Raw genomic sequence first — 26,201 nt, 5'->3', positions numbered from 1 at the left:
GAGACTGGGACGGAGGTTCACCTTCCAGCAGGACAATGACGCTAAGCATACTGCTAAAGCAACACTTGAGTGGTTTAAGGGGAAACAGTTAAATGTCTTGGAATGGCCTAGTCAAAGCCCAGACCTCAATCCAATTGAGTATCTGTGGTATGACTTAAAGATTGCTGTACACCAGCGGAACCCATCCAACTTGAAGGAGCTGGAGCAGTTTTGCCTTGAAGAATGGGCAAAAATCCCAGTGGCTAGATGTGCCAAGCTTATAGAGACATACCCCAAGAGACTTGCAGCTGTAATTGCTGCAAAAGGTGGCTCTACAAAGTATTGACTTTGGGGGGGGGGGGGGGGTCTTATTTCTTGTTTGTTTCACAATAAAGTGGTAGGCATGTTGAAATGATACAAACCCCCCAAAAAATAAATGTTTGTACGGCAACAAAATAGAAAAAATGCCAAGGGGGGTGAATACTTTCGCAAGCCACTGTATCTGTCAACCATGAGACATACAAAACAGAATTATCACAGAACTCTGTGGACTTCCAGGCATTTCCTCATCTGGTGCATACTGTAACGTACCAAAAATATTCCAAAGGAAATGAGCATAGCTTTTACCCCATGGGGACCAGCCTTGGTTTGGCCCACTTCTGCCTGCCTTACCCATGCCCCTATTTCACTATTGCAATTTCATCAGACTCAGGGAGATGCTTTCCATGCCAAAACATCAGTCGTATCCTATCAAAAAGGGTAACCTTTTCCTTACAGAAAACAGCTCTGTACTGTGTCATCTTCGCGCTGTTAACTTAGTTGCTGCCTTCTCATATATGAAAAGGTACAACCTAAATCGCGCTGCCTACAATAAGATTAATCTTAATGTCATCGTTCAGTTTAGTTTTGCGTTGTCACCAGGAGTTATTAGGAGCTTGTTTAGTGCCTAATTTCCAATGACTTCACGATTCTGTGTTATAGTAATTTTGTAAAGTTGAGCTTCTTCAAATGGCAAACCTGATCATCTTTCAAAGAAACTTGAAACTGCATGGTTTCAGTTTGTCGGCTTCAAATGTATTCCTTTTGTTACTCATTCCAATTCAGCAGTTTTCACTACCACTTTAACAAAACGTTTATAAATGTTGCTAAATATCCCCTCACAAAACCCTGTTGTTGCTAGGTTGCGTGCTGTCATTGAGCTCTCCTGTGGAATGCTAAGTGCTTTAGCCTGAATTATATTAGCTTGGTCTATGTTACACAGTAATTTACTATGTTCTTGTTTTGAGACAAATCACACATTTAATTCCTTGAAGGTTGGCAGTGGAGGTTCAGGTGTTTAGCACTAGATAAATCATCAACATGCGATTCCCCCCCAAAAAATCAGCCGGGGGCTACCGCTAATCTCTCCTCAGGTGCTCTCCTCCATGCTAATTGTTTTGGAAAGCTAATTTGTCTTTTGATTTAATTCAGTTTTATTTATGTTGCATATTAATATCACTGAGCAACATACAAAATGGCCTATTTTGAAAAATAATTTTAAAGAAGATGACAGAATTAATTCGAACATGAAGAGGCCTCTGTTAAATAAGCCTTTTTGTGATTTTTCAACCCAGGTTCTTTTATCAGGTTAAGCTCGAAGATATGGTAAATTTTTCTCTTCAAAATGACTCTGCTCAGTTGCAGTTACACTATAGGTCATTTCCATATACAGTGCCTTCAGAAAGTACTCATGCCCCTTGACTTATTCCACATTTTGATTTTACAGCCTGAATTCAAAATGGATTAAATATATGTTTTCTCACCCATCTACACACAAAACCCCATCTGTACTTTGTTTTTATAAATGTTTGCACATATTGAAAATGAAATATATAAATATCTCATTTACATAAGTATTCACACCCCTGAGTCAATATATGTTAGAATCACCTTTGGCAGCGATTACAGCTGAGTCTTTCTGGGTAAGTCTCCAAGAGCTTTGCACACCTGGATTGTACAATACTATACTGAACAAAAATGCAACATGCAACAGTCAATTGATAGAAATACATTAGGCCCTAATCTATAGATTTCACATGACTGGGAATACAGATACACATCTATTGGTCACAGATACCTTTAAAAATATTGGCCTCACAATGGGCCTCTGGATCTCGTCACTATATTTCTGTGCATTAAAATTGCCATCGATAGGGCCTCCCCTTGCCGCGACCGGGAGACCCATGAGGCGGCGCACAATTGGCCCAGCGTCGTCCGGGTTAGGGGAGGGTTTGGCTGGCCGGGATGTCCTTGTCCCATTGCGCTCTAGCGACTCCTTGTGGCGGGCCGGGCGCATGCACGCTGACTCGTGTCGCCAGTTTTACAGTGTTTCCTCCGACACATTGGTGCGGCTGGCTTCCGGGTTAAGCGGGCTGGTGTTAAGAAGCGCGGTTTGGCGGGTCATGTTTCGGAGAACGCATGACTCGACCTTCGCCTCTCCCGAGCCCGTTGGGGAGTTGCAGTGATGAGACAAGATCACAATTGGATATCAGGAAATTGGGGTGAAAAAGGGGGTAAAAAATAATATATACATTATAAATAAAATTGCAATAGTTCGTTGTCCGTAGCTTATGCCTGCCCATACTATAACCCCACCAACACCATGGGGCACTCTGTTCACAACGCCATACACATGGTCTGCGGTTGTGAGGCCGGTTGGATGTACTGCCAAATTCTCTAAAACAATGTTGGTAGAGAAATGAACATTCAATTCTCAGATCTGGTGGACATTAGTGCAGTCAGCATGCCGATTGCATGCTCCCTCAAAACTGCATATTTTAGAGTGGCCTTTTATTGTCCCCAGCACAAGGTGCATCTGTGTAATGATCATGCTGTTTGATCAGCTCCTTGAAATGTCACACCTGTCAGGTGAATGGATTATCTTGGCAAAGGAGAAATGCTCACTAACAGGGATGTAAATGCTTTACATGTTGCCTTTTATATTTTTGTTCAGTGTAATATCAACATTTTATATTTAGTTTTGTAGAAATTATTAAACTGGCTATCATGAGGACCGCCACAGGAAAGGAAGACCCAGAGTTACTTCTACTGCAGAGGATAAGTTCATTAGAGTTAACTGCACCTCAGATTGCAGCCCAAATAAATACTTCACAGAGTTCAAGTAACAGACACATCTCAACATCAACTGTTCAGAGGAGACTGCGTGAATCAGGCCTTCATGGTCGAATTGCTGCAAAGAAAGCACTACTCAAGGACACCAATAATAAGAAGAGACTTGCTTGGGCCAAGAAACACAAGTAATGGACATTAGACCGGTGGAAATTTGTCCTTTGGTCTGGAGTCCAAATTTGAGATTTTTGGTTCCAACCGCCGTGTCTTTTTGAGACGCGGTGTGGGTGAACGGATGATCTCTGCATGTATAGTTCCCACCGTAAAGCATGGAGGAGGAGGTGTTATGGTGTGGGGGTGCTTTGCTGGTGACACTGTCTGTGATTTATTTAGAAATCAAGGCACACTTAACCAGCATGGCTACCACAGCATTCTCCAGCGATACGCCATCCCATCTGTTTTGGGCTTAGTGGGACTATCATTTGTTTTTCAACAGGACCTATGACCCAACACACCTCCAGGCTGTGTAAGGGCTATTTGACCAAGAAGGAGAGTGATGGAGTGCTGCATCAGATTACCTGGCCTCCACAATTCCCCGACCTCAACCCAATTGAGATGGTTTGGGATGAGTCAGATGGCAGAGTGAAGGAAAAGCAGCCAACAAGTGCTCAGCATATGTGGGAACTCCTTCAAGACTGTTGGAAAAGCATTCCAGGTGAAGCTGGTTGAGAGAATGCCAAGAGTGTGCAAAGCTGTCATCAAGGCAAAGGGTGGCTATTTGAAGAATCTCAAATATAAAATATATTTTGATTTGTTTAACACTTTTTTGGTTACTACATGATTCCATATGTGTTATTTCATAGTTTTGATGTCTTCACTATTATTCTACAATGTAGAAAATAGTAAAAATAAAGAAAAACACTTGAATGAGTAGGTGTGTCCAAACTTTTGACTGGTGCTGTATATGTAAAGTGCATTCGGAAAGTTTTCAGACCCCTTGACCTTTTCCACATTTTGTTACGTTACAGCCTTATTTTTTTCCTCATCAATCTACACACAATACCCCATAATGACAACGCGAAAACAGGTTTTTAGAAATCTTTTCAAATGTATTAAAAATGAAAAACAGAAATACCTTATTTACGTAGGTATTCAGACCCTTTGCTATGAGAGTCAAAATTGAGCTCAGGTGCAGCCTGTTTCCAATGGTCATCCTTGAGATGTTTCTACAACTTGATTGGCGTCCACCTGTGGTAAATTCAATTGATTTGACATGATTTGGAAAGGCACACACATTTTACATTTACATTTTTAGTCATTTAGCAGACGCTCTTATCCAGAGCGACTTACAGGAGCAATTAGGGTTAAGTGCCTTGCTCAAGGGCACATCGACAGATTTTTCACCTAGTCGGCTCGGGGATTAGAACCAGCGACCTTTCGGTTACTGGCACAACGCTCTTATCCACTAAGCTACCTGCTGCCCTATATAGACACACCTGTCTATATAAGATCCCACAGTTGACAGTGCATGTCAGAGAAGAAACCAAGCCATGAGGTCGAATGAATTGTCCGTAGAGCTCCGAGACAAGATTGTGTCGAGGCACAGATCTGGGGAAGGGTACCAAAAACAATCTGCAGCATTGAAGGTCCCCAAGAACACTGTGGCCTCCATCATTCGTAAATGGAAGATGTTTGGAACCACCAAGACTCTTCCTAGAACTGGCCGCCCGGACAAACTGAGCAATCGGGGGAGAAGGGCCTTGGTTAGGGAGTTGACCAAGAACCCGATGGTCACTCTGACAGAGCTCCAGAGTTCCTCTGTGGAGATGGGAGAACTTCCAGAAGGACAACCATCTCTGCAGCACTCCACCAATCAGGCCTTTATGGTAGAGTGGCCAGACGGAAGCCACACCTCAATAAAAGGCACATGACAGCCAGCTTGAAGTTTGCCAAAAGGCACTTAAATGACTCTCAGACCATGAAAAACAAGATTCTCTGGTCTGATGAAACCAAGCTTGAACTCTTTGGCCTAAATGCCAAGCGTCACATCTGGAGGAAATCTAGCACTGTCACTAAGGTGAAGCATGGTGGTGGCAGCATCATGCTGTGGGGATGTTTTTCAGTGTCAAGGACTGGGAGACTAATCAGGATCGAGGGAAAGGTGAACGGAGGAAAGTACAGAGAGATCTTTTATGAAAACCTGCTCCAGAGTGCTCAGGACCTCAGACTGAGGCGAAGGTTCACCTTCCAACAGGACAACGAACCTAAGCACACAGCCAAGACAACGCAGGAGTGGCTTCGGGACAAGTCTCTGAATGTCCTTAAGTGGCCCAGCCAGAGCCCGGACTTGAATCCGATCGAACATCTCTGGAGAGACCTGAAAATAGCTGGGAGAAACTCGCCAAATACAGGTGCGCCAAGCTTGTAGCGTCATACCCAAGAAGACTCAAGGCTGTTATCGCTGCCAAAGGTGCTTCAACAAAGTACTGAGTAAAGAGTCTGAATACTTATGTAAATGTGATATGTCCGTTTTTTAAAAACCTGTTTTTGCTTTGTAATTATGGGGTATTGGGTGTAGATTGATGAGGGGAAAAAACAATTTAATCAATTTTATAATAAGGCTGTATTGTAACAAAATGTGGAAAAAGTGAAGGGGTCTGAAAACTTTCCGAATGCACTGTATGTGTGTGTGTGTGTCTGTTGGATGGGATGTATAGACAATATGGACAGTATATGGATATAATATGTTGTATATCTGATGTATAGCAGTAGTTAAATAGGTTTAGGCCTTGACTAGAATACAGTATATACTGTACATATGAAGTGGGTAAAACAGTATGTAAACATTATTAAAGTGACCAGTGATTCCATGTTGCTGTACATAGGGCAGCAGCCTCTAATGTGCATGGTAGAGTAACCTGGTGGTCTAGTGACAGTTACTAAAGTTCAGGGCAGGGTACTGGGCGGGGACCGGCTAGTGGTGACAATTAAACAGTCTGATGGCCTTGTGATAGAAGCTGTTATTCAGTCTCTTGGTCCCAGCTTTGATGCACCTCTACTGACCTCGCCTTCTGGATGGTAGCAGGATGAACAGGCCATGGCTTGGGTGGCTGAGGTCCTTTGATGATTTTCTTGGCCTTCCTGTGACACCTGGTGCAGACCGCACCACCCTCAGGAGAGCCCTGCGGTTGCGGACGGTACAGTTGCCGTAGCAGGCAGTGATACAGCCCGACAGGATGCTTTCAATTGTGCATCTGTAAAATATTGTGAGGGTCTTATGGGCCAAGCCAAATTTCTTCAGCCTCCTGCTGTTGCGCCTTCTTCACCAAACTGTCTGTGTGGGTGGACCATTTCAGATTGTCAGTGATATGTACGCCAAGAAACTTGAAGCTTTTCACCTTCTTCACTGTGGCCCCATCGTTGTGGATGGGGGCATACTCCCTCTGCTGTCTCCTGAAGTCCACGATCAGCTTCTTCGTTTTGACGTTGAGGGAGAGGTTATTTTCCTGTTTTTGGTAATCAGGCCTACCACTGTTGTGTCGTCTGCAAACTTGATGATTGAGTTGGAGGCATGCGTGGCCACGCAGTCATGTGGGGCCCCTGTGTTGAGGATAAGCGAAGTGGAGGTGTTGTTTCGAAACTTCACCACCTGGGGTTGGCCCGTCAGGAAGTCCAGGACCCAGTTGCACAGGGCTGGGTTCAGACCCATGGCCACGAGCTTAATGATGAGCTTGGAGGGTACTATGGTGTTGAAGGCTGAGCTGTAGTCAATGAACAGCATTCTTACGTAGGTATTCCTCTTGTCCTGATGGGATAGGACAGTGTGCAGTGCGATGGCGATTGCGTCGTCTGTGGATCTTTTGGGGTGGTATGCAAATTGCAGGGGGTCTAGGGTGTCGGGTAAGGTGGAGGTGATATGATCCTTAACTAGCCTCTCAAAGCACTTCATGATGACAGAAGTGAGTGCTACGGGGCAATAGTCATTTAGTTCAGTTACCTTCGCTTTCTTGGGTACAGGAACAATGGTGGATATCTTGAAGCAATTAGGGACAATAGACTTGGATGGGGAGAGATTGAATATATCCGTAAACACTCCAGCCAGCTGGTGTGCGCATACTTTGAGGACGCGGCTTGGGAGGGTTAACGCGCGTAAATGTCTTACTCACGTCGGCCACGGAGAACAAGAGCTCACAGTCCACAGGAAGCATTGGAGTCAACATGGGCCAGCATCCCTGTGAAATGCTTTTGACACCTTGTAGAGTCCGTGCCCCAACGAATTGAGGCCATTCTGAGGGCAAAAGGGGATGCAACTCAATATTAGGAAGGTGTTCTTAATGTTTAGTTTACTCAGTGTATGCCATGTCAATTAATAAGGCTGATGGAATAGATCAGAATGTTTAGCGTAAAATGTTATTATTTCTTCACATATTAGGCACAGCAATGTGCACACGGTGGTAGACGGTAGGCACAAATGTTCCAAAATGCAATTTGTGGGAAAACACTGTTCTAAAATGCGCACAACACATGCAAATGGCAGACTTTGGGTGGGCCACTTGGGAAGTTTTTGGCAAAATGTAAGTATACCCACATCTCCAGGCACCTCTACACCATAGTATAGTAGAGTAGAGTTTAGTACAGTATAGTACAGCAGAGCACACTAGAGTACAGTATAATTTACTGTATTGAACTGTACTGTACTTTACTGTACTGAACTATACTCTGCTGTACTGTACTGAATTCTATTCTACAGGTGCTCTACTGTACTGTAATCTACTGAGCTCTACTGTGCTGTACTGTGATGCCCAAATGTGTGAAACATAGACGTCTATGATTGGTACAGATTTGGTCCGTCCGGACCAACTAAATGTTGTCTTGTTTGGGGTGGAGCTCATTAAAATAATAGCCAGTGTGTAGAATAATATCCAAACATACAAAGGAGGATGTTGCATATTTCTACCTTTGTGTACCTATTCAGGATACATCACCATGGAGAGAATGACTTTCATATCCATCATTATGCATTTCTGTATAGTACAGATTGGGGACCCATGTCATTCTGTTACCGGTGTTAATCCACTTCAAACTCAAGGTGTCATATCATAGCTGACACCCCATTCTTTCTGCAGATATCTTTGAATCTTAATTTGGAGTAGATAAGCTTTTTCTGAGAGAGATTTTACCGTCATTCTGTTACCAAACTTTACATCTGCACTGTTCTTTGAGTAAATGTGTTTTTGTAAAATGTTCAGTGGAAATTGTTAAAAGTAGTCCTTCTACATAGAGTTGTATGGTTTGTTTAACTTTGCAATCAATGGTTTTTGTCTCAACGTCATTCTGTTACCATGGAATTGCCCTACAACATCTTCCTTTGGTTCACAGCCTAACATCCCATCTGGGTTTGAAGACAGTTGTCCAAAAAAAGCAGTTGTTGGAAAAAGACTGGGAAGATGGTTTCTATGGTTACTATGTGTGAATACCCCTCCGATCAAGCCTCTGTCTGTGGAACTGGCCTCATGGGAGCAACAATACACACACACACACACACACACACACACACACACACACACACACACACACACACAGTCCCTGATATGAATACTGCATCTGCGTTAACACGCTTGGGCACATGCCTAATTAATGTTCCATGATTTCATTTATTTTGCCTTATGTAAGGGTGTTGTCCAGTGCTGTACTTTACTAATGGATGTTGCTTTGTCTTATCCATTTTTCCTTTGAATATGAGGGGTTGGTACATTGGATCCTTCTTGCGATTGTATTATTGATGGCCATAAATGCATTTTGGTGAAATGGATTCCTCACTAATGTAGGGAAGGAATGGATCTTTCCCCTTTCAGTATAAATGGCACCGCCTCGCTTTCTATAGCACATATTGATCTGCTTGAGTCAGCAATTATAAAGCTGAAATAGCTCTGTCAAATGGCAGTGTTAGTACTGTTTTGGTTCCCATTGCCTATCAATTTATGATTGTCTTTACCATACCGTGTAGGCTATCAAACAAGGCTCATGTTGGTCAATGCTTTCTTTATATCTCTGTCATGTCAGTTACCTTGTATTAAGTGTGTTGGTCATAAGTTTTCAAAAACGGTAACAGCAAGCTGTTCAATTTTTATGACCGCTCTACGAAGCCTTACAACAGCAGTCACAAGGGATTCACAAGCACCTCTTCTCTTTGAGGCGTCTTTGTTGGGAGTGTTGCATACAGTATTTTGCCTCTCTCAGGCCCTTCCCCTTTGCTGTGGTCAACAACAAAAAACTGCTATTGATTTGGTGTCGCCTCCTCTTTCTCTTGTGAAACTCTGGGCTACCTGTGAGAGCCTATGACCTTGTGGCCCACTGCATAGCTGGAGGTAATCCAACAGTGATTTGAGGAGAAAATGGCAACAGTGCCATGTAGATAGAACTTCTATGCTGCAAGAATTGAATTCTCAAGTTATTTTCTCTCTAGGCTAGCCTGCTTCAATGTGCTAGTACCAAGGGCCTATTCAATCAAACATGACCTCGGATTAAATTAATACAAATTCCACCTTGTGCCATAATGATGAATTTGCAGAGTCATATACTTCAGAAAAAGGTGTGAATATAAAACATATGTATGCTACATTTCAGATATGCTTTTCTGCTTCATAAAAATGACTTAAGAAAAACAAAAAATACACATTTGACTAGGTTCCATGTAGTATACAGAGCATGGTAAAGGTACCAGCTATATCATAGTTGTTGAGTAGCATACAGTACACCAAAGACTTGATTTCCTCCTTTCTGCCATCTCAATGGAAATTTGAATTGGTTAAGTCCGCACTTGTTTGCTGGATCTTTTCTTGCAAGTTCAAGTGGCGCATTTGATAGAATACTGTATCTTGCATGTTGTAAGGGTCCAGACCTGGGATAACCATAGTTTTAACTATTATTTGTGGTAAGTAATTCTTTTTGGGGGGGAGCAAATAATTACTTTGGAGGTGACAACAACTATTTGAATACAGATCTCAGAAAGCAACTACTTTTCAGAAATATTTGAATACAGATCTCAGGAAGTTACTACTTTTCAGAAACTATTGGATTGGCTGCCTTCAACTAATGGCAGGGCTGTATCTGGAACATCATGTTGAAGACAGAAATATAATGAATAACACACACAATCTCCTATACTATTCCAATCTATCTGGCAGTCACATTTGATCTACACAATACATTTCTATCTGAAAATTATGTAATTATCCATCCTCCTGAAAGTCCATTGCTCTAGGTGTACATAATCAAGGCAAACCATTTAACCAATTATATTTTGTACAGATAAGAATAAATAAGTTGTGACACTCAACTACTCTATGACTTTTTAAACATGCCACTGAAATGGTCAAAAGCTGCAATTAAATTAATGATAACTGAAAATACTGCAGAGAAATTCAAAACATTTGCATACATTGCAACTAGCAAGTTGGATGCTTAGCAAAAACAACTTTGAACCTCTTTGTCCATCTGAGGGCAAGTGTTCTTGTTTCAAACACACACTATACCATCTGTAAAGGGATAGTTTACTCAGAATACAAGCTAACATAGTTTTTCGATATTTAGTTTCCTTTTGACATAGCCATATTTTGTTACTGTTAGCATGAATTGGTTTGACTTGATTATGTACACCTAGAACAATGGATATTTTCCCTCTTTACAAACCAGTTTACATCTCAGGAGACCTCAGTTAAGGTCTTTAAATTTGCTGACGACACCACCATAGTCGGCCTCATCACAGACAACAATGAAACACAGTATCGCCGTGAAGTGGCTTGGGCGGTGGCGTGGTGTAAGGCCCACGACCTCATGCTGAACGCCTCAAAAACCACAGAGATAGCAATAGATTACAAGAGAAGAAAGAACCTCAAGGTGATGATGCTATTCTAGCTGCTTTGTACTAATTGTGAATGTAAAGCCTGTATATGTTCAATGAATGTGGGTGAATGTTTGTTGTATGAGGTGAGGCTGGGGTATATATGTATATTCGTCACTTCAGAGCTACCATGCTGTACCATAAACACATACCACCAACCTTGGTTGTGTGGCAATAAAGGATCTTGTATCTTGTATCAGTAACACTTAATATTAAACTGTTCCTGTGCAATGAAAGTGTAATTACTTTTGGAGCAATGTTTTATTAGCATGTTGTTACGAAATACTTTGGTAATTGCATTTTAATTTCATACATTTACATCATTTAGCAGACGCTCTTATCCAGAGCGACTTACAAATTGGTGCATTCAACTTATGATAGCAAGTGGTACAACCACTTTTTTTAAATATTTTTTTTATGGGGGGGTGGGTAGAAGGATTACTTTATACTATTCCAGGTATTCCTTAAAGAGGTAGGGTTTCAAGTGTCTCCGGAAGGTGGTCAGTGACTCCACTGTCGTGGCGTCGTGGGGGAGCTTGTTCCACCATTGGGGTGCCAGAGCAGCAAATAGCTTTGACTGGGCTGAGCGGGAACTGTGCTTCTGTAGAGGTAGGGGAGCTAGCAGGCCAGAGGTGGATGAACGTAGTGCCCCCGTTTGGGTGTAGGGTAAGGAGGTAAGGAGGTGCCGTTCCCCTCACAGCTCCGTAGGCAAGCACCATGGTATTATAGTAGATGCGAGCCTCAACTGGAAGCCAGTGGAGTGTGCGGAGGAGCGGGGTGACATGAAAGAACTTGGGAAGGTCGAACACCAGACGGGCTGCGGCGTTCTGGATAAGTTGTAGGGGTTTAATGGCACAGGCAGGGAGCCCAGCCAACAGCGAGTTGCAGTAATCCAGACGGGAGATGACAAGTGCCTGGATTAGGACCTGTGCCGCTTTCTGTGTAAGGTAGGGTAGTACTCTGCGAATGTTGTAGAGCATGAACCTGCAGGATCGGGTCACCGCTTTGATTTTAGCGGAGAACGACAGGGTGTTGTCCAGGGTCACGCCAAGGTTATTTGCACTCTGGGAGGAGAACACAATGGAGTTGTCAACCGTGATGGCGAGATCATGGAACGGCAGTCCTTCCCCGGGAGGAAGAGCAGCTCCGTCTTGCCGAGGTTCAGCTTGAGGTGGTGATCCGACATCCACACTGATATGTCTGCCAGACATGCAGAGATGCGATTCGCCACCTGGTTATCAGAAGGGGGAAAGGAGAAAATTAAGTGTGTGTCGTCTGCGTAGCAATGATAGGAGAGACCATGTGAGGATATGACAGAGCCAAGTGACTTGGTGTATAGAGAGAATAGCAGAGGGCCTAGAACTGAGCCCTGGGGGACACCAGTGGTGAGAGCACGTGGTGCGGAGGCAGATTCTCGCAACGCCACCTGGTAGGAGCGACCTGTCAGGTAGGACGCAATCCAAGAGTGAGCAGCGCCGGAGATGCCCAACTCGGAGAGGGTGGAGAGTAGGATCTGATGGTTCAAAGTATCAAAGGCAGCGGATATGTCTAGAAGGATAAGAGCAGAGGAGGGAGAGTTCGCTTTAGCAGTGCGGAGAGCCTCCGTGACACAGAGAAGAGCAGTCTCAGTTGAATGACCAGTCTTGAAACCTGACTGGTTTGGATCAAGAAGGTCATTCTGAGAGAGATAGCAGGAGAGTTGGCTAGAGACGGCACGCTCAAGAGTTTTGGAGAGAAAAGAAAGAAGGGATACTGGTCTGTAGTTGTTGACATCGGAGGGATCGAGTGTAGGTTTTTTGAGGAGGGGTGCAACTCTCACTCTCTTGAAGACGGAAGGGACATGGCCAGCGGTCAAGGATGAGTTGATGAGCGAGGTGAGGTAAGGGAGAAGGTCTCCGGAAATGGTCTGGAGAAGAGAGGAGGGGATAGGGTCAAGCGGGCAGGTTGTTGGGCGGCCGGCCGTCACAAGTCGCAAGATTTCATCTGGAGAGAGAGGGGAGAAAGAAGTCAAAGCATAGGGTAGGGCAGTGTGAGCAGGACCAAAGGTGTCATTTGACGTAACAAATGAGGATCGGATGTCGTCAACCTTCTTTTCAAAATGGTTGACGAAGTCATCCACAGAGAGGGAGGGGGGAGGGGGAGGAGGATTCAGCAGGGAAGAGAAGGTGGCAAAGAGCTTCCTAGGGTTAGAGGCAGATGCTTTGAATTTAGAGTGGTAGAAAGTGGCTTTAGCAGCAGAAACAGAGGAAGAAAATGTAGAGAGGAGGGAGTGAAAAGATGCCAGGTCCGCAGGGAGTTTAGTTTTCCTCCATTTCCGCTCGGCTGCCCGGAGCCCTGTTCTGTGAGCTCGCAATGAGTCGTCAAGCCACGGAGCAGGAGGGGAGGACTGTGCCGGCCGGGAGGATAAGGGACATAGAGAGTCAAAGGATGCAGAAAGGGAGGAGAGGAGGGTTGAGGAGGGTTGAGGAGGCAGAATCAGGAGATTGGAGGGAGAAGGATTGAGCAGAGGGAAGAGATGATAGGATGGGAGAGGAGAGAGTAGCGGGAGAGAGAGAGCGAAGGTTGCGACGGCGCATTACCATCTGAGTAGGGGCAGAGTGAGTAGTGTTGGAGGAGAGCGAGAGAGAAAAGGATACAAAGTAGTGGTCGGAGACTTGGAGGGGAGTTGCAGTGAGATTAGTAGAAGAACAGCATCTAGTAAAGATGAGGTCAAGCGTATTGCCTGCCTTGTGAGTAGGGGGGGACGGTGAGAGGGTGAGGTCAAAAGAGGAGAGGAGTGGAAAGAAGGAGGCAGAGAGAAATGAGTCAAAGGTAGATATAGGGAGGTTAAAGTCACCCAGAACTGTGAGGGGTGAGCCATCCTCAGGAAAGGAACTTATCAAGGTGTCAAGCTCATTGATGAACTCTCCAAGGGAACCTGGAGGGCGATAAATGAACCCTTGAATGGGCTAATGACTGTGACAGCATGGAATTCAAATGAGGAGATAGACAGATGGGTCAGGGGAAAGAGAGAGAATGTCCACGTGGGAGAGATGAGGATTCCTGTGCCACCGCCACGCTGACCAGATGCTCTCGGGTATGCAAGAACACATGGTTAGACGAGGAAAGAGCAGTAGGAGTAGCAGTGTTTTCTGTGGTAATCCATGTTTCTGTCAGGGCCAAGAAGTCGAGGGACTGGAGGGTAGCATAGGCTGAGATTAACTTGTTGGCCGCAGAACGGTAGTTCCAGAGGCTGCCAGAGACCTGGAACTCCACGTGGGTCATGCGAGCAGGGACCACCAGATTAGAGTGGCAACAGCCACGTGGTGTGAAGCGTTTGTATGGCCTGTGCAGAGAGGAGAGAACAGGGATAGACAGACACATAGTTGACAGGCTACAGAGAAAGGCTACAATAATACAAAGGAGATCGGAATGAAATTAACTAAACATCTGGGAAAGCGAGAGAGCGGGGCCTCCCTCACTTACGTTTCACTGAAACACTCAAATATAACTCTCCCAACTTCCACTTTAGAAATTATAATTGTTGTAAACTACAGCGGTTCAATGTTTCTAGGAATAGACTCTAACTTAGTTTATTCAGCTAGCTAACTTGGTACGGAATTCTTCCGTGAAAACCGTCCAGGGCACCGAATCCTATGATGCCAAAGCCAACTAGCATGCCAGCCTCCAATAACACGGTTTAGCACCAATACTCAGTTACAACAAACAACCAGTGTGTTAACACGCCAAGCAGATCATTTGTGTCCGTGTCTAACGTTGTGTAAAGTTTTGGGTTAGTTTTGACAGTTTGAGTGAGTACGTCGTCAACTTATTCAGCCAGTTAATTAGCTAGAATAGTTTGCATACTAGCTAGCCATTGCTCTCTGCCAATGAACTAACCCCTCCTCCCACGGCACGAACACACAGAGAGCCAAGCTAACGTTAACTAGTCACCCATGTCCCGAATTCCCTTGAACGACTCTGGTTACCAGTATGTAAAAACAAAACAAAAATAAATGTAGGTTATAACTTACCCTTAGTAGCTACTGTTAGCCAGTTAAGTGCAAAGCTAGCCACTGAATCAATTCAGCCAGTTCGCGTCTGTCCCAACAGAGAGAAAGCGTCTCCAAATATTAAAGCTAGGTCGTTCCAGCTATTGTTTAGTTAGCTATCCAGGTAGCTACATTTCGAGTACAGTAGCTATTAACTACCTAACGTTAACGCTTCAGATAATGAGGTTAGAAAAACAGCTGAATGGTAGGTAGCTAGCTGGCATAATTACAGGTACTCTTATTGCATAGCAATGAGCTGAGCGTTTTTGTAACTACTGTACACGAGGAATAGTGAATGTTCCTTATTCCACTTATGTAATAACTCCATTATTATTACATTATAAAGCAATTTCCAAAGTCCTATGTATCAACCATGTTGCTATTGTATTAATCACAAAGTTACTCCACATGCATAAGAACTGGATGTCAAGTGTTACTGTATTACCTTATGTCACTCATTTTGAACATATATTTGTTAGTCATTTTGAAGCTGCAAAAGTGGTTTACTCTAATGTTGAGGTGATTTCATGTCCCTCATGTATTTAATTCTAGGCTATAGGCTATATTAAGATTCATATCTGGGAGCTCTCCAAACCATGTGCTTATGATCATATATTCAACTAACTGTTGTAGTTTTTGGTTCTTCATCAAGTATTTGGCAGCCATCAAATAAATATATATTTATTGTTTTCAGATAACTTGCATATAATTAAATACCTTCAAATATTATTTGGTTTTCTGAGAGGTATTCAAAATACTTTCAAATATTATTTGGTTTTCTGAGACCTGTATTTGAATATCAAAGAAAATACAGTAGTTGCCTTTTAGTTGAAACTCTATATAAACTATATTCGTCTACCTTAAGCATTTGAAAACTTATTTTCAAATAAACTACAACATACAACTGTTTTCTGCCCAGGTCTGTAAGGATCCTCTCTGAACAATGTTGATCCCCAAATGTTACAGTAATCGCTGATTATGTTTAAAATATAATTGAATCCTGTAAAACAGGGATGTACTGTATCTTGAAGACTTTCAAATGCGTCTGATCTCATCTCTCTTTCTCTTTTCTTTCCCCGTCTCTAGGCTTTGGATCAAGACCGGACTGCTTTACAGAAGGTGAAGAAGTCTGTGAAAGCCATCTACAACTCTGGTCAAGGTAGTCTCGTCCTCTTACTCAGTCCATCCTCCTACACGTCCTTGAAAGGCCTCATCCTCTCAACTGATGTTCTGGTTTTGCGCCTACATGCTTTTTTTTAAATAGCCAAAATATCTATCTCTGTGCCTGAAATATGTGATTAATCACTGCACAAAAGTTAAAATGTGACGGTGGCACAGTCAACATTGTGTGTTATGGGTTTTCTTCCTGTATGGACCACATACAGTGGGTGTATAGTTCTGACCATTCAAAAGGTCGTTTTCCTGTTTTACCTCAGTGAAGGAGACCCATGGCGCACCATGTGGCAGCAAGCACAATTGCAAGTTTGTTTGTTACAAGCCAGTGTTCCGTCACAGTGGAGCGAGTTCAAATATCAAAAGCTGAATTTTAATACACACACTTCTGAACGACAGTCCCAGCTACCAACACCTCAGAGTTTTCCCCCACATACGTAATTTATATTAGTGTGATTAATGGTCACCCGTGGCGTGAGCAAATGTAAAGTAATAGTAGGTCGGGCGACAATATTCTCTGGGGGAATGGCATTGAAAGGCATTCAACGTGCGGTCAGACTGCTCTGAACTCTAATTCACATATTATTGATGATACTTTGTCGTCCTGTGTTCCCTCTAATATAAATCGATGCAAGGCTTTCACATTAACGACCTCACCATAGCATGTCTGTCAATTATGGAATGTGTGTCCAGGACAATTTTTTTTTTGGATATTGTTTGGGGAGGGACAACAATATGTTATTCCGGCAACCGTTTCATTTTTACTGCAGTGAGTTTGTCTCACTGTTAAAGTTGACAGTCTAGAAGACTAATGACCCTATTACTAGGTTACATTTTACATTACATTTTAGTCATTTAGCAGACGCTCTTATCCAGAGCGACTTACAGTTAGTGAGTGCATACAATCGAACCCACAACCCTGGCGTTGCAAACGCCATGCTCTACCAACTGAGCTACATCCCTGCTGGCCATTCCCTCCCCTACCTATTTATAACAAAACCTTTCGATATTGCCAATCATTTCAATGACTATTTCACTAGTAAGGTGGAAAAGCTCAGAAGTGAAATGACAACATTGAACCATCATATTTTTGTAAAAATATCTAATAATGTAAGAGAAGGATTGCCGATTTGATTTTGGTCAAGTTAGTTAGGTGGAAAAACGATTGTTATCCATCAATAATGATAAGCCACCAGGTATAGACAACCTTGATGGGAAACTATTGAGAATGGTAGCCGACTGTATTGCCACCCCTATTTGCTTTATCTTTAACCAAAGTATATTTGTTTATTTGGTTCCCCATTAGCTTTTGTAGAAGGATCAGCTACTCTTCCTGGGGTCCACAAAAAACATGACAAGTAACAAAACACTGACACACTGATTGACAAAGACAGTCAAACACATTTAAAATGTGACCATATTACCAGACAGTAATCAAGATGGGACAAGACCAGAGCCTTAGCAACTATTAAAGTAGATTTTTGTGTCAAAAATGCAGAGCATATTTTTATAACAGAGTAGTGTCACGTTGCCATACCTCCAAAATCACGTTGTTGTCATGGTTTTTGTTTGTCCACCCGCCTCTTGAGGATTGACCACAACTTTTGCAGAATATCAGTGGCTTCCTCGCTGCCCTTCTTGACACCAGGCCATCCTCCAAAAGTCTTCGCCTCACTGTGCGTGCAGATGCACTCACACCTGCCTGCTGCCATTCCTGAGCAAGCTCTGCACTGGTGGTGCCCCGATCCCGCAGCTGAATCAACTTTACATTTACATTTACATTTTAGTCATTTAGCAGACGCTCTTATCCAGAGCGACTTACAGTTAGTGAATACATATAAAAAAATATATATACTGGCCCCCGTGGGAATCGAACCCACAACCCTGGCGTTGCAAACGCCATGCTCTATCAACTGAGCTACATCCCTGCCGGCCATTCCCTCCCCTACCCTGGACGACGCTGGGCCAATTGTGCGCCGCCCATGAGTCTCCCGGTCGCGGCCGGCTGCGACAGAGCCTGGATTCGAACCAGGATCTCTAGTGGCACAGTTAGCACTGCGATACAGTGCCTTAGACCACTGCGCCACTCAGGAGTACATTAGAGTACATTACAACTTTAGGAGATGGTCCTGGCGCTTGCTGGACTTTCTTGGGCGCCCTGAAGCCTTCTTCACAACAATTGAACCTCTCTCCTTGAAGTTCTTGATGATCCAATAAATGGTTGATTTAGGTGCAATCTTACTAGCAGCAATATCCTTGCCTGTGAAGCCCTTTTTGTGCAAAGCAATGATGACGGCACGTGTTTCCTTGCAGGTAACCATGGTTAACAGAGGAAGAACAATGATTTCAAGCACCACACTCCTTTTAAAGCTTCCAGTCTGTTATTCTAACTTAATCAGGATGACAGAGTGATCTCCAGCCTTGTCCTCGTCAACGCTCTCACCTGTGTTAACGAGAGAATCACTGACATGATGTCAGCTGGTCCTTTTGTGGCAGGGCTGAAATGCAGTGGAAATGTTTTTTTTGGGATTAAGTTCATTTCCATGACAAAGAGGGACTTTGCAATTGATTTCAATTAATCTGATCACTCTTCATAACATTCTGGAGTATATGCAAATTGCCATCATAAAAACTGAGGCAGCAGACTTTGTGAAAATTAATAGTTGTGTCATTCTCAAAACTTTTGACCACGACTGTAGGCTACTGTATAGGGCAGGTAACTTTGTGGGAGGCCATTATGAAACGATTCTCCAGTTCCAGTCCATAGAGGGGAAAACTTTGAGGACAGGGAGATAATAGCAACATAATATTTAATGCTGTCTAATCTGAGTATAACCAAGTCTGTTTCTTTGTGATGTTTTCTGTCCTCAGATATGGAAAGCTCTGAAATTCTGTTTGCAGATGAAGAGAGAGGTCCCAAGAGACTAAGGGTATATCCTATATGCCATGGGTTATACAGTGCCTTCAGAAAGTATTCACACCCCTTGAATTTTTCCACATTTTGTTGTGTAACAGCCTGCATTTAAAATGGATTAAATTGAGATGTTGTGTCACTGGCCTACACACAATACCCCATAATGTCAGTGGAATTTTGTTTTTAGAAATGTTTAGAAATGTATTCAAAATGAAAAGCTGATGTCGTGACGTGATTTACTTTAATATATGACTGTTATTTATCGAATCACCTAACTATGTTTAATTGTCACTCGATTAAATTAATCATGTAACAATTAACTCATGAGGAATTTGGGGCACCACGGAAGAAGTTGTTTAACGAGTTACCATCTCCCGAATTAAACTCTTAGAAGATATGTTATATATCGATAACAGTCACTTATCAAATAATTACCTCTTATCAGTCTCATTCTGAACGTCGCATAATCCTTGAATCTGCAAGAACCCTAACCTTATTGATGAATCAGCAATACACAAATTGGCTTAATTATTTATTTACTAACTAACTCAATAATAACACAATACAAACACACATAGGTTATTGATTACTAACGTAATACAATAAAACTGGTCCCTAGTGGACTGGACTAACATTAGCATGAATGCTTGGGTAGTGGAGGGGTCAGAATGGAAGGGAGAGACAGAGATTCAAACTATTGTAGTTACTTTGGAAACTACACTCACAGTAATCATAATACTTATGCATCCTAATAATCGCTCATTCGAATCAGAAATGCAACATGTATTTACATGTTGCTTTCCTCGATAGTTAAGTTGATGATGTAGGACTCTGGTTTGCCCACCAGAGATCTCAATGTCCTTGGTAGAGTTTCTGGTTGTAGTGGTGGTTGGAATGGATACTACTGATGTACCAGCGGTTGTCAGAGAGGGATAGTCCTCTCCCCTCTCGTGTCTTTAGTGAAGGTTCTCTAGATGACTATACATGCCAGCTGCAGACTGAGATGATAAGGTCTAGTGCATTGTCTTCTTCTTCACCTCGTGTAGAGGTTGAGAGTTTCAGAGTTTCTCCATTTCAAACGTGTGGACTAACGTCTCACGTTTTCTGGTCTTCTGGTCTTGTAGAAATTCAACCATTTTACAACGTTTAGCTCACGCTTCACGTCTGCTGGTCTAATGTTTAAATGTTTTTCAAGGCTTTTTATGCAAACAATCGTCTCATCTAGAATGCTAAAGTCACATTGTTATCTTCACAAAATTATTATTATACTTAATCATTTGTTTTATACAACCATTAGATGTAAACCTCATAACTGGGAAGTGTACCCCCCCAGTGATACAGTTATGATGTTCCACCGTCTTTATTGACATCACAACATAGTAACGAATTTGACATGATCGTTCTTTAAGTCCCCACCAACCATTTCCCACATTCTTTTAAGTAGGAACATTGTTTCATTATCCACTTTTAATTGTTAGTCTTGGTGTGAAGACTTCCTTTGTTAACAAAGGGGTCCTTTCTCCCAATACTTCATGGCAAGGAAGAGAAAGTCTGCACGGTATTTACGACCGGTCATAAAACTGGCCCCCAGGAAAGGGGGTGTTCAAACCTTTGCCTAGCCGGCATGTTTGATCCTCAACCTATGAGGGCAAGTCATGACACTGAAATGTCTTCAGTCAGTAAGTATTCAACCCCTTTGTTATGCCATGCCTAAATAAGTTCAGGAGTAAAATGTTGCTTAACAAATCACATAATAAGTTGCATGGACTCACTGTGTGTGCAATAATAGTGTTTAACATGATTTTGAATGACTACCTCATCTCTGTCCACCACACATACAATTATCTGTAAGGACCCTCAGTCGAGCAGTGAATTTCAAATACAGATTCAACCACAAAGACCAGGGAGGTTTTTCAATGCCTCGCAAAGAAGGGCACCTATTGGTACAAAAAAAACAGACATTGAATATCCCTTTGAGCATGGTGAAGTTATTAATGACACTTTGGATGGTATATCAATACACCTAGTCACTACAAAGTGTCACGATCGTCATAATGAGTGGACCAAGGCGCAGCGTGATATGCGTACATCTCTTTAATAGTGTACTAGCAACATGATACAAAACAACAAAACGAAACGTGAAGTCCTCGGTAATGAACACAAACCAACACGGAACAAGATCCCACAAAACACAAGTGCACAACAGGCTGCCTAAGTATGGTTCCTAATCAGAGACAACAAGCAACAGCTGATTCTCGTTGTGTCTGATTGAGAACCACCCCGGCCAACCTAGAAAACACATGAACTAGAAACTGAACATAGAACACAAAACATAGACCCTACACACCCTGGCTCAACATATAAGAGTCCCCAGAGCCAGGGCGTGACAGTACCCTCCCCCCCAAAGGCGCGGACTGCGACCGCGCCAACATAAACCCAACAGGGGAGGGGCCGGGTGGGCATTCCGCCTCGGAGGCGGATACGGCTCCGGGCGTGACCACCACCCTCTAACAACCCCCCCATAGCTCCCCTGGTCTAGTCTGGCCCCGCTGGCTGGAGCTGGACTGGACATCGGTGGAGCGGATTGCTTAGTCTCCGGTGTGGAGCAGCTGACCGGTACCTGACCAGGCACCGGTGAAGCAGGCACGGGCTGTGCCGGACTGACGACGCGCACCACAGGCTTGGTGCGGGGAGCAGGGACGGGCCGCACCGGGCTGGCGACGCGCACCACAGGCTTGGTGCGGGGAGCAGGAACAGGCCGGACCGGGCTGGCGACGCGCACCACAGGCTTGGTGCGGGGAGCAGGAACAGGCCGGGCCGGGCTGATGACGCGCACCATCGGCTTGGTGCGAGGGGCAGGAACAGGCCGGGCCGGCGACGCGCATCACAGGCTTGGTGCGGGGAGCAGGAACGGGCCGGACCGGGCTGGCTAAGCGCACCACTGGCTTGGTGCGGGGAGCAGGAACAGGCCGGGCCGGGCTGGCGACGCGCACCACAGGCTTGGTGCGGGGAGCAGGAACAGGCCGGGCCGGGCTGGCGATGCGCACCATAGGCTTGGTGTGGGGAGCAGGAACAGGCCGGGCTGGGCTGGTGACGCGCACCATAGGCTTGGTGCGGGGAGCAGGAACAGGCCGGGCCGGGCTGGCGACGCGCACCATTGGCTTGGTGCGGGGAGCAGGAACGGGCCGGGCCGGGCTGGCGACGTGCACCACAGGCTTGGTGCGGGGAGCAGGAACAGGCCGGGCCGGGCTGGCGACGCGCACCATAGGCTTGGTGCGGGGAGCAGGAACAGGCCGGGCTGGGCTGGTGACGCGCATCATAGGCTTGGTGCGGGGAGCAGGAACAGGCCGGGCCGGGCTGGCGACGCGCACCATTGGCTTGGTGCGAGGGGCAGGAACAGGCCGGCCGGGGTGGCGACGCGCACCACAGGCTTGGTGCGAGGGGCAGGAACAGGCCGGGCCGGGCTGGCGACGCGCATCACAGGCTTGTTACAGGGAGCAGGAACGGGCCGGACCGGGCTGTGGAGACGGACTGGAGGTCTGGAGCGAAGAGCTGACACAACCCGTCCTGGCTGAATGCCTATTTTTACACACTCTGTGTGAGGCATCAGCACAGGACGTACAGGGCTGTGTACTCGTACTGGCACTACAGCACGTGACACTGGCGCAGGATATCCGGGACCGAGGAGGGGTACTGGAGGCCACGAGCGTTGAGCCGGCACACTCGTGGTGGTGCTCGCACAGGACGTACCGGACTGTGCCGGACCACTCGCGGCACAGTACGCAGCTCCGCATACCTCGGAACCTGCCCAATCTCACGCTGCCTAGCCTGAGTACGGGGAGTTGGCTCTGCTCTACCTCTAGGCTCCGCCAACCTCCCTTCCAGCCCCCCAAACCCGGTGGCCTCCTCTCCTAATCCACAAACTCGCCCAGTAGCTGCCTCCAGCAGCCCCGTCGTCCATGCCGTGTGCCCCCCCAAAAAAATTATTGGGGTTGCCTCTTGCGTGTCCGACGTCGGCCCGGTTGGTGCCGCTGCTCCTCTCTATGGCGCACCTCCACCGTCTCCTCCCACGGACGGCGATCCATACCAGCCTGGATTTCCTCCCAAGTCCAGGACCCCTGCCCGTCCAAGATCTCCTCCCAAGTCCAGGCTGTCTGCTCCTGGACACGCTGCTTGGTCCTGTTTTGGTGGGATCTTCTGTCACGATCGTCATAATGAGTGGACCAAGGCGCAGCGTGATATGCGTACATCTCTTTAATAGTGTACTAGCAACACGATACAAAATACAAAACAACAAAACGAAACGTGAAGTCCTCAGTAATGAACACAAACCAACACGGAACAAGATCCCACAAAACACAAGTGCACAACAGGCTGCCTAAGTATGGTTCCCAATCAGAGACAACAAGCAACAGCTGATTCTCATTGCCTCTGATTGAGAACCACCCCGGCCAACCTAGAAAACACATGAACTAGAAACTGAACATAGAACACAAAACATAGACCCTACACACCCTGGCTCAACATATAAGAGTCCCCAGAGCCAGGGCGTGACACAAAGATACAGGTGTTCTTCCTAACTCAATTGCCGGAGAGGAAGGAAACCGCTCAGGGATTTCACCATGAGGCCAATGGTTACTTTAAAACAGTTACAGTGTTTAATGGCTGTGATAGGAGAAAACTGAGGATGGATCAACAACATTGTATTTACGACACAATACTAACCTAAATGGCAGAGTGAAAAGAAGGAAGCCTGTACAGAATACAAATATACCAAAACATGCATCCTGTTTGCAATAAGGCACTAAAGTAAATCTGCAAAGAAATGTGGCAAAGAAATTACCTTTATGCCCTGAATACAAAGCGTTATGTTTGGGGAAAATCCAATATAACACATCACTGAGTTCCATTCTTCATATTTTCCAACATGGTGGTGGCTACATCATGTTATGGGTATGCTTGTCATCGGCAAGGACTAGGGAGATTTTTATGATAAAAAGAAAACTTGTTTCAGTCTGCTCTCCAACAGACACTGGGAGACACATTTTACCTTTCAGCAGGACAATTACCTAAAACACAAGGCCAAATATATACTGGAGGTGCTTACCAAGATGATATTGAATGTTCCTGAGTGGCCTAGGTACAGTGTTGACTTAAATAGGCTTGAAAGTCTATGGCAAGACTTGTAAATGGCTGTCTAGCGATGGTCAACAACCAACTTGACAGAACTTTAAGACATTTTAAAATAATAATATGCAAATATTGTACAATCCAGGTGTGCAAAGCTCTTGGAGACTTACCCAGAAAGACTCACACAGTTGTAATCACTGCCAAAGGTGATTTAGTATGTATTGACTCAGGGGTGTGAATACTTATGTAAATGAGATATTTCTGTATTTCATTTTCAATAAATTAGCAACAATTTCTAAAAATATGTTTTCACTTTGTCATTATGGGGCATTGTGTGTAGATGGGTGCGAAAAAAACAACATTTTATCCATTTTGAATTCAGCCTGTAACACAACAAAATGTGGAATAAGTCAAGGGGTATAAATACTTTCTGAAGGCACTGTATGTGTAGGCCTACCGATGTTAGCAAACATTCTATACAAAAATACAGTTAAACACAATGTTACAATTGGAGTAGGCCAAACCTAATGGAGGTCTGCAGGGTTCTATTTCAGCCCAGCAATAACACACCTGATTCAACCTTTTGAGTTGATAATCAAGTGTGCTATTGCTGGGCTGGAATAGACATCTGCTCACCCAGTAGATCAGGGATCAGTGGAAGAATGGCCACCGCTGGTATGGAGTTTTTTTTGTTCACCTGAAATGATGCTTTAGTAATAATAACATACTTGTTACTACTCAATAATCTGTTGTTGTTTAGACTAAGATGTATAATCATTACATACCAGTTAGCTTATTTGTACATTTGGAAGTGATGAAGTGTCGATTCTTTGAAGTGAAGTGTTTAAACTTGTTTTAATTGTTAAACTACTATTCAAAATGAACTAGTGTCAAGGTTGATTAATCACATACACTACATGACCAAAAGTATGTGGACACCTGCTCGTCGAACATCTCATTCTAAAATCATGTGCATTAATATGGAGTTGGTCCCCCTTTTGCTGCTATAATAGCCTCCACTCTTCTGGGAAGGCTTTCCACTAGATGTTGAAACATTGCTGCAGGGAATTGCTTCCATTCAGGCACATGAGCATTAGTGAGGTCGGCACTGTTTACTTTTTTTATTTTTTTATTTTTTTAGTCATTTAGCAGACGCTCTTATCCAGAGCGACTTACAGGAGCAATTAGGGTTAAGTGCCTTGCTCAAGGGCACATTGACAGATTTTTCACCTAGTCAGCTCGGGGATTAGAACCAGCGACCTTTCGGTTACTGGCACAACGCTCTTAACCACTAAGCTACCTGCCACCTGATGTTGAGTGATTAGACCTGGCTCGCAGTCAGCGTTCCAATTCATTCCAACGGTGTTGATGGAGTTGAGGTCAGGGCTCTGTGCAGGCCAGTCAAGTTCTTCCACACCAATCTCAACAAACCATTTCTGTATGGACCTCGCTTTGTGCACAGGGGCATTGTCATGCTGAAACAGGAAAGGGCCTTCCCCAAACTGTTGCCACAAAGTTGTAGGTACAGAATTGTCTACAATGTCATTGTATGCTGTAGCGTTAAGATTTCCATTCACAGGAACTAAGGGGCCTAGCCTGAACCATGAAAAATAGCCCCAGACCATTATTCCTCCTCCACCAAACTTTACAGTTGGCACTATGCATTGGGGCAGGTAGCGTTCTCCTGGCATCCGCATCCGACTGCCAGATGGTGAAGCGTGATTCATCACTCCAGAGAACACGTTTCCACTGCTCCAGAGTCCAATGGCGGCGAGCTTTACACCACTCCAGCCGGCACTTGGCATTGCGAACAGTTCTTGTGCTTGTGCTGACGTTTCTTGAGAGGTAGTTTTGAACTCGGTAGTGAGTGTTGCAACTGAGGACAGACAATTGTGTGGCCTACCACTTCGCGGCTGAGCCTTTGTTGCTCCTAGACGTTTCCACTTCACAATAACAGCACTTA

The 26,201-nt window shown here is 44.5% G+C and overlaps 1 protein-coding gene across 1 annotated transcript in view; it reads left to right on the top strand.

Annotated features, from left to right (window-relative positions):
- asap1a (ArfGAP with SH3 domain, ankyrin repeat and PH domain 1a) overlaps positions 1-26,201 on the top strand; it is a 200,410-nt gene that overhangs the window by 46,500 nt on the left and 127,709 nt on the right. Inside the window, exon 3 of the mRNA XM_084139939.1 lies at positions 16,108-16,180. Coding sequence (XP_083996065.1) covers positions 16,108-16,180 — 73 coding nt within the window. The remainder of the gene's footprint in view (positions 1-16,107; positions 16,181-26,201) is intronic.

Source organism: Coregonus lavaretus (genome assembly GCF_964263955.1).
Source record: "Coregonus lavaretus genome assembly, chromosome: 23".
Taxonomy (NCBI): domain Eukaryota; kingdom Metazoa; phylum Chordata; class Actinopteri; order Salmoniformes; family Salmonidae; genus Coregonus; species Coregonus lavaretus.
This window is presented reverse-complemented; position numbering and strand designations above follow the sequence as displayed.